This window comes from Cygnus atratus, chromosome 1 (assembly GCF_013377495.2).
Source record: "Cygnus atratus isolate AKBS03 ecotype Queensland, Australia chromosome 1, CAtr_DNAZoo_HiC_assembly, whole genome shotgun sequence".
Taxonomy (NCBI): domain Eukaryota; kingdom Metazoa; phylum Chordata; class Aves; order Anseriformes; family Anatidae; genus Cygnus; species Cygnus atratus.
The window spans coordinates 26,770,698-26,784,099 of NC_066362.1; the positions used below are offsets into that span (position 1 = coordinate 26,770,698).

The window sequence follows — 13,402 nt, forward strand, 5'->3', positions numbered from 1 at the left end:
TTCCAAAATTTCCACTGTTTTCAATGAATCAGAGTCCATGCTCAGCAACTTTGATTTGTTCAAATGTAACCCCCTCCCCATGCTTTTACATTTTTATATATATATATAAAAAAAAAAAAGATTCTGAAGGATTTGTGTCTTATTCTATGAATCAGTTGGTAAAAACTGCCTACAGTCTAAATCTGCTGTAGAACTCTGAATGACTCTAATGATACCACATTTACACCAATGGTGAAACTCAAACATTTCTCCTCAGTGTCTGCATCTTACAGAACTAATGAAACTAAATTATATATATTTATAATATATATATAACATAGAAAAAAATCCTTCAGAAAGGATCTGACCCTATTTACTGTATCACAATATTTTTCTGAAAAAGGATTTGTGAGCTCAAAAGTATACCTACTCCATTACAGTTTCCTGTTCTTCCCCATATGGTTCCTCTCATCTTTGGACTAAGAACTAGCATTCTATTTCTGTGCTTCTTAGTTTAGGTCCTGTTTTGTGCCTAAGGCTCCAGAAAGTCTCTGTACAAATGGGTAATAACAGCAATGATGATAACATTTATTTTAAAAAAGTCAATATTATTTGAATTTCCGTCCCAAACACACATGGATAGAGATATCTCTGTAAACACAGGCTTAGGCCTATATTTGAAGTTTGTAGGTTCAACAGTGTCATTGGCATTGATAATAACAGTGACATGAATATTGCATGTGCGGTGTAGCTGCCTCACCTCTATATTTAGCTCACTGTTGGATTTCAGGAGATCACTTGGAACCGTACACAGAATTGATTCTGACTGCAGGAGGAGGTTTTCGCAGCTTTTATTTCCAACTTTTAGCACCTCTCCTTTAACAGCTTCTGAATCAATATAATTTCCCTTGGAAAGAAAAAAAAGAAAAAATCAATCTAATATTACATAACCACCTCATGAAAGTTAAGGAGAAGGCCTTTCATTACCTTGTAAAATGTTTTTAATGGAAAAACAATTGTGAAATAAAACAGACTAACACAAGTTTATATTGCTCTGTCGATGTGCATATGCCAGGTTTATTCATGTAAATGGGAGTTTGACTGACAGGCCAGAGAGGGGGAGATGATAATGTTTAAGGATAAAATCTCCTGTCACTAATACTCATACAGCCCATAAGGACTTCTAAAAATGCAAATGTTTGAGGAATAATTTCTGATGGTCCTGTTTAGATTTTTGCATAATTTGCACAAGAAAGAAAGCATTATGTGATCCTGTTGTTTATACAAAACTGTCATTATATTATCCACAAACTAAAGGCATCTCAGATATTTTGTTTTGCAACTAGTTATGGTTGAGGGAGTGAAGCTTTCAAAAAAGAGCAAGCAAATTGTAATCATAAAAAAGCACAAATCTGTCAGAACCACGTTCCATAGACCGAAAGCAGAACAAACCCTGGTAAAAATGACATGAAAAGTGCACTTTCTACTCAGAAAACCTGCCTTCACATCCTAGACTTGGATGAAATATTATTCCTTCTGATATTGTGATATAGTAGTGTCCAAAGGCCAAGGTCAGGATCTTTTGTGCTCAGGACTACATCGGCATTTAGGAAGCTGCAGTTCTGCCCTGACCTGCGTACAGTTCAGCTTAGATAAGATTAAAGAACAGGCATATTACGAAGGAGTAAAAGGGGAAAAGGGAGGATGGGGAGTAACAGTAATATGGTCTATTGATGTGGGCTGAACTGGGAGTTTTTCATGAGAAGGGAGGAAGGCATCATGCCTGACACTGCTGTGAGGCTTCGTCTACTGAAATAAAAACAAGACACCCATTCTGAAGTGCAAAATAAATGTTATTTTGGAATATATATTTTATGTCTGCTACAAAATCAGAAAGAGCTCTGGAGAAATTGTAATAAAAATATAGGAGAGCCAGTTTAGTGTTCTATTTTGACCAGCAAAGCCACACCCCAGGTGAGTGCTTTTTAACTGCTGGCAGAAAAAGTCCATTTTGCTCAATTTTGTCTATCTAAGCCATTCGTGGAGCCATTCTTTTTGGTGTTGAATATTCAGTGGACCAGGGAGCATTGATTGACTGTTTAGTGCTTATTAGTCTGGAAACTTACTGCAGACTGTGAGCCATTCAAGTTCAAATCTTTCTTTTGAATCATGTATCTCAAAAGCACTGAATTTGGGTCTTCCATCTTCAGGATAAATTTATTGTCCTAGAGAGTGTGGATGAGTTGCCCCTCTTTTTCTTCTGCACTACATCTCAGAACATTTTCTCCACCAAAACTGTTGCTTACTCAAAGGAAAAAAACATACTGACATTTCCTAGGGTGGTCAGTAGCTAGTTATAATGAAGGCAGTAGTTTTTATTTATTACCATTACCATTATATTACCACTAATATATTATAGTTTCAAAAATATTCAGTATAATATCTGTCTATATAAAAAGTTTCAGAACTCTTTCAAACAGTTGTTTTGTTCTTCCAAGGACCAAAGAATTTACATATAATTTTAAGAAAATGAGGAAATTGACTCCAATGAGAACTGGGAAGCAATATTTCCTATTTTAAAATGCATATTACCTCCTACTTGCTGAGTAATGTCCTTACATGCAAGCTGAAGAATACAGTTATTATTCTGTGTAGCTGTCACAAACCAATCTGATAGACTAGCTAACTACCTTACAACTTTAGAGACAGAGGAATAATTTGGTTGAAAGTCTAGAAGCAGTATAAAAACTGAAAACTGAGGTGTGGAAATTTTGATATCAGTGTCAGAAGAATTTTTGAGATTCCTAAACAGAGCAGATTAAATAGGGAAGAACGAGGAGTTACTGCAGTAAAGCTTCCACTTAAGCTTGCTCAGAAATATTTCCATTGCACTCTCAGACTGGAAATTAACAGAAACATAATTTTCTATGACATGTGAAAGAAGATGAAAAACAGACTGACCTGTAAATGGACAAGAAGCGTTTCTTAAGATTATCTCACAATGAATGTGTTGGACTGGTTTAGCAGTAGACTACGGGATTAAATCTTGACCAATTGCTTTAGGACAGATGTGGCAGAGAACAGATCTCAAGATCTCTAATGTGATGTGTAACATAACAAATTGTGCTACTTATTTCATTGTCAAAGGTTTTATATTTATAAATAGATGTTAGTCACCTAGGCATAGGCCTCTTCAAGAAGCATGCAGAGCTCCAGCGCTGGCTTGGTGCATAGAATCATGGAATCATTAAGGTTGGAAGAGACCTCCAAGTTCATCTGGTCCAACCATCCCCCTACCACCAATCCCACCCACTAAACCATGTCCCTAAGCACCAGGTCCAACCTTTCCTTAACACCCCCAGGGATGGTGATTCCACCACCTCCCTGGGCAACCTGTTACAGTACCACTCCTGACCATGCCAGGCCTCTGCAGGCCGTGCACTTCAGGCAATTACCAGAAGTAAAACAAACAAAAAAAAAGTGACACACGGGGAAAGGCAAGGCCCCTACCCCACTGGTGCCTGCTCTGCTCACACTAGTGCTCCAGGATTGGGTGGAGGGAAGCAGTGGAAGAGCTGCTGCAGCCCTCAGAGGGTGAGGGTATGTGACCTGACACACAGTCCCAAAACCTTGAAAACCTTGGGTCTGCTGCAGCACTTCCAAGGGCTGCCCTTCATCAAGAGACCATTGAAGTACATTTTCAAGGGCCCCCAAAGTGATGCCATGGCAGAGTTAGGACACGTTCCCCCATGGCAAATATGAGCTGCCAAGCAATGCTGATAGGGATTATCTTGTGTCTGCAATGTGTTATCGCTCGTAATATCTAAGGACAGGTTGCTTTCCTGCCCTGACTTCAGGTGGAAGTTCCCAACTGTGCAAAGTGACCTGAGGCTTTAAAGGGAAAATGACTAGACTACGAGTTTCTTTGTTCATACCCCGACGGCGCTTGCAGAGAGATCAAATGCCTTTTGCCAAGTGTGGGGGATAGTCTTCTGAGCAGAGGCATAGAGGAAATCAGCACAGGACCTAGTCCTCTGTACAAACTGTCCAGTTCTTTCTGGCCCAGGTCAGTGGCTCCTGTGGGAGGTGGTGAGCGGATTCTCTGCTCTTTAGCAGGCTCATTTCTTCAGTTATCCCCAGCAGAGAAATGCCGGAATTTCGCCCGCCCTGTGAGCTTCCCATGTTGGCAGGAGATGGGAGCACTTCTGAAGTAGCGTCTTTGTGGTTTTGAAGCAGGGAAGTGCCTCAAGCCACTCTGCCGTGACCGCTCTGACCGGGGAATGGTGGGCAGTGAGAGACTTCAAAGAGTCACATACTTGGCAGAGGAAGGCAATGATGTCGGTCCTTGAGAGACTTGGTAGTGCGGAAGACAAAAGGGCTGGCACTGAAGACTAGAAGGGCTGACATTCGTGGCACACAGTGCCCTGACTATGTTTAGATAGAAGACTTAATGTTTCCTTGCATTTAACATTTTCTTACAAAAACATTTTATGGTCATCAGGGGAAACCAAACAGCACCTTTCAATCGGTACCCACCATCACTTGATGAAAGCCAAATATGTCACAGTAGATTAGTTTGATTGAAAAACTTGTGATAAAAGCTCTCTCCACCTCTCTGAAACCAATTAAGAAAAAGATAAAAGAACTTTGGTTTGGTAGAACAGTCTGTTCACTGAAGCAAGCTGCCATTTAATTTCATGCTGAGCTTGCTTAATTACCACACAAAATATGACCATGAGGCATGTAAACGTGTGTGTGTATTTTTGTATGGGAGTACGGGGCTAGAGAAAAGTGTTGCCAATATGGCTTGTAATGATCTTTCAGCTCCCTACAATAATTTCTGAAAGCCACCTCACTGTTTTGATGGAAGCATCCCACTATAACTAATTCTGTTTAGAAGAGGATGTTAAATTGGTGCTTGTTCATGCTTTGTTCTAGGAGACCAGCTTTCACTAATGTCATTCTCCAGTTGGTTGCCAGGAAATAATCGGGCCATCAGGCTTAGGTAGACATCTGCCTTGCGTGCCATGACTACAAGGTGACATCAATCCTACAAAATTGTTACTTTGGTCAGTGGTCAGTGGGACAGTCCTCAACCAGCCTTTCTATCTCATTATCTTCTTCTTTACAATAAATAGCACTAGGGACTTCTCCTTAAGGGAGAATAAAGGGTTCAAAAGTAAAGTAATAAGAGAGTTAAAAAAAACACTTAATTTTTAACCTAAGTGCCTGGGGAAGATTATGAAGCAAGTTCTCACGGAAGGATTTCCAGGCAGAGGAAGGACAAGAAGGCAATTGGAAACAGCCAGAACAGGATTCCCAAAAGTAGATTTTGCCCGAGTGCTTTCTGTAAGGAGATGACGGGCTCTGTAGGTGAAGAGAGGGCACTTGACAATGTCTACCTTGCTTTTAGCGAGGTTTGCAACACAGTCTGTCCTAGTATTGGAAACAAATTGGCATGATACGGACTGGATGAGTGGACTATAAATTGCGTAAAAAACTGACTGGACCATCAGTTGAAAGATTACGAGTCTGACAAGCGGGGGATTTCTCAAGGGGGGATGCTGGGACCAATACTGTTTAAAATCTTCATCAACAACCTGGACAAAGGGACAGGATGCACTGTCTTTTGAGCTTTCAGATGTCATTAAACATAGGCAAATGACTGATACTGGAGAGCAGAATCACTGCTCAGAGGGCCTGCAGCATGCCAGAGGAACGTGCCAGCAGAAACCTCATAAATTCAACAAATACAGATACACAGTTCTGCACCTGGGATGGAATAAGCCCATGCACCAGGACATGCAGGGACAGCAGGGCAGAAAGTCACTTTGCAGAAAAAGACTTGGGGGTCCTGGTGGACCACAAGGTAAAATAAGGTGGCAACGTGCTGTTGTAGTGATGAAGGCTCACCAAGTATTTTAGCAGCAGCATAGCCATGAGATGGGAAAAGGTCATTGTTCTTCTCTGCTCAGCACTTGCGAAGCCACACCTGGAGAATTTTGCTGAGTTTTGGGCCCAGCAGTAAAAGAGAGAGAAAGACAAACTGAGTGAATCTCAGCAGAGGGCCACTGAGACGGGAAAGATGCTGAAGCACAAGGTGCATAAGGCAAAGCGAGAGGAGCTGTTTTTTGTTTTTTTTTGAGCTGTAAAATCTCCATCCTTGGAAATTTTCAAAACTCATCTGGACAAAGCCATAGGCAACCTGACCAAATTTTAAACTTTGCCCTGCTTTGAGCAAGAGGGTTAGACTATGAAGACCTCCAAAGGTTTCCTCCAATCTGATTTATTCCATGATTCTTCTCAAATTACTCTCCCTTCTTTCCAATTGGTTGAAATACATGACCTGGAAATCACTGGAAACCGCTGCTGTCACTGCACAGAGGCATTGAGCCATACCAAAGCTATGTATTCCCAGCTCTCTGTTAATCTGCACACCAGAACTCTTTCTAGTCTTTTTCCATGAACAGGCAAAAGTTCACTCTGCATTGAGTGATTTTGCTGAAAAAAGGACCTGTGAGCTCCTAAGTAAACCTGCTCCATTATAGTTTCCTGTTCTTCTCTATATGGTTCTCCTTGTCTTTGGATTAAGAACTAGTATTTTATTTCTGTGCTTCTAAGTTTAGATCCCAGACTGATCATTCTTTGGAATTTGCCCAAAACACTTTGTGGTGTCAGATCAATATTCAGAGGGTTTGACTGGAACCCAGCATGACAGACAGACTCTCAGGTAACTGTCCGATTTTCTGCAGCCCAGAATTGGGTCACCAGATCATCTTGGAGTCAAAGACCTCAGGCGTCACAGATTTCATGGCTGGAAAATGTGTTGGCTCACAGAGCTCATGAAAAAATGACCCCACCATTAAGGTTGATTCTGTTCTTTAAAGATTTTTATATATTGTATGCCATATAAATTGTAAACATTCTATAGAAATGAAATGTACATAATAACAAATTTTCATCCATGTTCATTATAAATTACAAATACCTGTATTTACCCTGTTTCTATTTGAAACTTTAAATCAGTAACACACTACAGTTCAGGAAATCAGACTCAAAAATGGATTTAACTTTCTCTGCAGCACTTTATACAAAGCAAACTGTGCCTCTGAGGGACCCAGATTCCTAAGAGATGTTTCTCAGTGCTGCCTAGGCTATTCTGAGTTCTCTTTTAACTGGCACTCAGCATCAACTTTGCATTTTTCATGGGTCCATAAATATTTAGGCTACAGTGGTGACTGATCTTCTTGAGTGACTTTGTGCACAGACCGGAATTTCCCTCAGCTCTAGAGAGCCAAAGTTGCTGGGACACTTCTCAAAGGTAACTCCACATCTTCCATGGGGCAGGATGCAAAACCATATGACAGTAAGAGCCGGGACTCACACGCAGACCACACACTTCAGGTTCTGGGCTGCTGGCCATGTTTAATTCTGAACTGTTGACGCAGCTTGTAGTAGTCAGAAGCTGATGCAGCCTGGTCGCCCCAGTTGGGGCCCAGAGGACAAGGAAAGCCCCTCTCCCTCTCTACCTGATCACAGTAACAGCCCTGGTACGTCTTTGGTTTCACCTCTTTACCTTTTAGGTTGCAACAACTGGGGGCTTGGATGAACGCAGTCCTGAACACACTGTGCTCAGTCCCTCCCTGCCTTTGTTTCCTCGGGGCTCCCTCTACCTCATCAAAATATCTGTTCCACAGAACACTGCTGATGTGTTCTTCACAACTTTCAGTGCATTTATGAATACTTCTATTGTGTAAAAAAATAATAATTTAAAAACTTACTTCAACATTTCTTACCTTAATTTCCAGAACATTTGGGTTGCCTCTTGATATGAACACTGGCTTTTCAAAATGCTTAAATACAGGATTATTTACATAATCAAAATCAAAGTACAAAGAGCTGACACCATCAAAAATAAAAAACACTTTGGTTACAAAGGGTGGTTGAAGGTTGAAGGCTTTCAGGGAAGGAGTCGTACAGCAGATTATCTCTGAGCTAGAGCGGTGGCTACATGCCTATAAGAAATAAATAAATAATTGGAGTAAGTAAGTGCATAGGGAGTAACTGATGAACATAGCTGTTCTTTAACAATATACATATATTGAAAAAATAAACACCAGACGTCTTGTTCTTCTTTAACCATAGCAAAATCCTGAGCAGGGCTACGCAATGTTTGTTTAGAGTTGGGAGAAAAGTGTAAAAACTCAATGGTGTTTGCACTCTTGTTGAGGAAATGTTCAAGTAAACAAGCTTCCTGGCCTGATTGTTCACAGTGCTTTTAAAGTAAATATTTTGAAGATAATTAGTGGGAAATCATTTCCAATGCCAAGGACCATCCGGAGGCTACCCCTTCACTGGGCTGTACTGGGACACAAAGCAGCCATAACTCAGTTTATCCAGCCTATGTAAGAGTGACTACAACATGGACTTCTCTTCCTTTTATACTGCAATAGCAAGGGACCAGAGGAGAAGGTAAAAATAGGGCCAATGCATCTGACTGAAATAGCGGAAAACAAAAGTAAAGCACTGTTTACTCATGGTGCAGCTGAGCTGCTATGTTTCTACCAGAAGGGAACTATGGACTCTGTGAGAAAGTGCATTAAAGCCAACACCTCTGTGGGAATCTGGGCCATGAAAGTTCAACAAAGCATATCTTCTTTCTAAAAAGGTATTTGTAAGACCCTGAAAGTGTGGCATTTGGTGCTTAGGTGTGCTGGTGTAATATAAGTCCCTCCTGGGACTGTTGGCTGCAGGACATGCTTCATGCTGTATCTCCCCACATGAGTGGGGATGAGATGTTTGCACCTCAGTGCCACGCAGAACCTGGCTGACAATAGGTGTGAAGCCATGTTTTCCCCCAGCTTGCAATTATTCCCACTTAAGGCATGCTCTGGACCAAGCGGTGCTTCCCAGGGGAAAGATGCTGGTGAGCCGCATGCTCCAGAAGACCTGCCAGGGAGTGCTCTGTGCCCTGGAGCTGCGATCCAGAGTCAAATATCTGGCCAGGGTGCTTCCATCCATGCTGTACCACTTCGACACAGGTCTCTTGAGACAGATGGGATGGACCCTGGTCCTCCCCCAAAGGATTCCCGTGTTGCAAGCAAGGCAGCTTGATCTGAAGCTGAGTTTGGTCAGTTTACAGGGACAGCATGAATCCTTGCAGGTGGGATTCATCCCGCCTGCATCCAGTCACCTGCACTGGAGTTAGTTGTCTAAACTGCCTTATAGTCAACAGAGTGAAACAGGCTCACCTCGAGAGAAGTTCGTCTGATCTGTTTTGGACAACAGCTTTAATTAGATGAACAGCACTCCAGAAGGGTCAACTTTTCTCTCTTGACTGTAGAGGTTTCTAGATGTCTAATTGGATTATAATATCAACAGCACATCTACGAGCATTGATGGGAGGCTTGGTGGGTGCTGGGCAGCACCACACATGCTGCAGAGCAGCTTTTTTGCTTTTGTGTTGCATAAGCCTTGTGCAAGTAGTTCCCTGTACACTGTCCCAGACATTACACTTTTTTTTTTTTTTCAATAGAGTGGCTGATGTGGCCCAGTGACAATGGGGTTTATAACCTAGTCATCATAAATCTTACATTTGTTCTACAAGGAATTTCCCTGGAAACCCAACAGTGCTGTTAAATATCTTTGTGCATCTAGACAGGGATAAAATATATATTTTTTTCTGTTTTGTTTTGCAAATTAAATTGGTTCTCATTATAAAATGCTGCCTGAAGAAGCTGTGAAATTAGTTTACATTTGTCTGTAATATGTTAAATTAATGCAATGTAATTTTGCTGTGTTTCAAATCAGTGACATAACAGTTCAAACTGTATCATTTATATATTCACATTAACTTTGAAAGTATGATTAAATTAGATATCAGCACTTTTTCTTATCACCACAGCAATTCATGCTTCTTTGCATAATACTGTGAAAACTTAAATCTGCCCAGAGAAACATTTTTAAGGCTCTGAAACTGAACATTAGACTTTTAAAGCTCTACTGCAAGGTCTACATATCTGTGAGCCATGAGTTCTGTGTTCAGTTAAATAACTTGGTGTAGCTCTCAGTGACACTAGGGGGACTTGCACCCATGAAACTAACAGCCTGGTTAGATTCCTAGCACAAATTCTGAAATATATGTGCACCCTCCCATAAAAACGAGGTAATCTGTGGGACACAAGTCAAGGCAGATTTTTCCTCCATTTGCTTACAGTATTAGAGTATTTTTGTCCTTCCTTGATGTACACCATTTACCGTATCTCGTGCTTTGTTATGAGATGCCATGGATCTAGAACTTCATTTGAATCGGTATGGTAATAATAAGGTGCATCATTAGTATAATGTATGATCAAGTCATGTTTTCCCATGATATATGACTATTTGTAAAGTTATCTATCATATTGTGTCAATTCTAAAAATAGATTACTAAAATATATAATTATAAAACCAAATATGTCCTAGGTAATCATTATATTTATTTGATTAATGTAAATTCATTAGTCTTTTTATCTACTGTAGAGTAGTGATGTCTGTTAAATGAATAGCAGTGGTATTCATAACTTTGTTTGTGGCTATCCATTAGAACCAGATACTTTACTTTATCAGGCTGGTCTCTGAAGAGGATGCTTTCAGAGAATGATAAAAATCTAATAATACTCTTTGGAGGGGATGCAATGTGACTGATTGGTAAGGTCAAGAAAAATCTTATTTGCAATGCCCTTATTGGTACATGATTTGACATGACATTTTTACCTTGAAATTGGTTTTAGCAATTGAAGAATATGATGGTTTAGTTTTCAAGAAATATTGGATTGAGGATCTATAAGAAAAAAACTAACTCAATCTATTGCCTACTCAATTAAGATACTGCCTATCACCCAGCACCTTTAACTTTTATTTAATTAGACTTTAAAGTACATTCCTTTTAAAAGCTAAACCTGCACTCGTCCTGTGAATATAATCTACATCTAAGGACAATAAGGAAGAAAAGATGTAAAAATTATGGAACATTTCACAAGCATAAGTAAATACTATACCCCAAAGGGAATAATAATCCATTGCACAATGCATATGACTCATCACTTAAAGGTATGTATTCTTGCTTCATTTGTAAAATATGACCCTTGAGGCAATTAATTCAAACCTGACCTACAGAATCTGAACTTTGGTGCCCAATTCAATTTTTTTTCATCTGAAACAACAACAGGAAAAATATGAGGGAGGATCTCAGAGCTCCAAAGGTCTCCCAGCAACTGACCCAGATAAGAGAGGGGCACTCAGATGTGTATTACAGGATCTGTAGCAGTCAGACAGGAGAAAAGGGCCAATTTGTCCTTTCGTAAAAAATCTAAACTTTTGGAGTTCCAGTGAGAAATGAAAGTTGAATGAGGTTAAAGTCAGACTGGGAGACTGTCCAGCTGTGTCTGCCAAAGGATGATCTCTCAGAAGAGAGATGGGAAGTCAAGTCCAGCTTGAGGAAAACCCGTTCAGAAAGCTTTTATGTGTGGGTGAGAAACTGAGCAGTGACACTCAATCAGGATATCTTCAAGATTTTTCAGAGGACTCATGGGCTTTTGCTGTCATTTCAGGTGGTGCAAGAAATGGTACTAATGGTTCAGTACCATTTTTATTCTAGTTGTCTTACTGGATGAAAGCAAGGGAGATGATACTTCCAGTCTATGAGATCGCTGGACCAGAAGGTAGAGTAAACCCTTTCTTTCTACTGAGTCTGACAGCCAGCCCTTCACACAACATGACTGATACTGACTGGGAGCCCAGTCTCCTCCTTGGGTTTGGGATGGTTAACGTGCTTGACAGCAGTGCACCCCAGGGAGCCCAATGAGTTCACAACTTAGGCTTTTCACTGACACCTGTCACTGAACTATTTCCTTTGCAAGAGATGTACCTGAGACACAGATTCAGCACAGAAAGGCCATGGTTCACCTTCATGAGGGAAATTCTTTTCTGGGCTTCTGTGGCAGCTTTAACATACAGAGTCAACATAACTGGAAGATCTGACCCTCAGCATGTTTGGATACATAATCAGGAATAACTTCGATAATCACATGCTCACCATCCACAGTTCCCAGGGAATTTCTTCTCTCATTATTTAACAAATCTAAGCTAGACACTCTCAGGTGAATTCTAGGCAGTTTGATGGGTATTATGAATAGAGATTGTTAAGGGACTTTAAATGTAGAAAAAACTTTAGGGTATTTTAAAATTCTCCTGCAGCACAACAGAAAATGACATCTAGCAGGGAGTAATTAAGAAATACTAAAGATTATTCAAAAGGCTACTTATTGAAGAGATAATTAAAAGTCTGTGGAAACAGATGATCTTGCATAGCTACAGGGTCAGTTGTTGTTGGAGATCATTCATTAAAAGGTGCTTTTCCCTAGGTTTGCAACCTTGGACATCTTGGTAGATTCATAGTTAGAAGGGATTAAGCAGTGGGAATATGTATCTGAATTAATTAATGGATGGAACATTCAAAATGCTACAGCAAAGGATCCCCAAATGACAACTTGTTTGTTACTGGGGAACCAATGCAAAATACAGGCTGTCAAAGAGAAAATATTGGCCTCAAGCTTTTAGCAGGACTTATAGCAGAAGTTAGAAGGTACTTATTTTGTAAATAGGCTCCTGATCAAACATCATCCCAAACCACGCCAAGCTTTTACACAGGCACAGTACAAAGTGAGTGGAAGGAATAAGCTGCTTCCTTCTTTGTGCATCTCACACTGGAACTGAACACGTGAGCCTAAGTGAGAGGGTTAGTGCATCCTTATGCATTATCTAGAGCTCTCGGGAAGAGTAATTTGTGCAGAACTCCCCAGATTCATATTTTTTGTTCCTAATCGGAACAAATGGTCAAAAGAACTAAATTAAAAAGAAACACATTGCAAGTGCTGAAACATATGGTTCAATAACTGTAGAACATTTTTTTCACTCGTGTTGAAATACCGAATTTGAAGAAGGCAAGACATATTATTTTGATAGTGTTAGTGGAATGTAATATAAACACAATTAGTGTGAACACAGTATTGAATAATTTCAATGAAATTTAAATAAATATGAAAAGAAAATGATAAAATTGAAGCAAGGCATTTTTACCTTATAGAACAGAAAATTTCAGAAATACTGAACTGTAAGCATGAGAGCTGATATGGTCAACTTAGAATAGTTAAAGAATTACAGAATGGCTTGGGTTGGAAGGGACCTTAAAGACCATCCAGTTCCAACCCCCTGCCATGGGCAGGGACACCACCCACCAGACCAGGTTGCTCAAAGCCCCATCCAGCCTGGCCTTGAACACCTCCAGGGATGGGGCATCCACAGCTTCTCTGGGCAACCTGTCCCAGTGCCTCACCACCCTCTGAGTAAAGAATTTCATATAATCACAGAGTGGATAGGTGGT

At 40.3% G+C, this 13,402-nt stretch overlaps 1 protein-coding gene across 3 annotated transcripts in view; it reads right to left on the reverse strand.

Annotated features, from left to right (window-relative positions):
- The window catches only part of MET (MET proto-oncogene, receptor tyrosine kinase), a 91,124-nt gene that overhangs the window by 14,960 nt on the left and 62,762 nt on the right, over positions 1-13,402 (reverse strand). For all 3 annotated transcript variants that reach the window (XM_050714213.1, XM_035544056.2, XM_035544057.2), the window contains exons 11-12: positions 7,776-7,994; positions 740-886 (exon numbers count right to left, since the gene is read on the reverse strand). In XM_050714213.1, the coding sequence (XP_050570170.1) occupies positions 740-886; positions 7,776-7,994 (366 nt within the window). The remainder of the gene's footprint in view (positions 1-739; positions 887-7,775; positions 7,995-13,402) is intronic.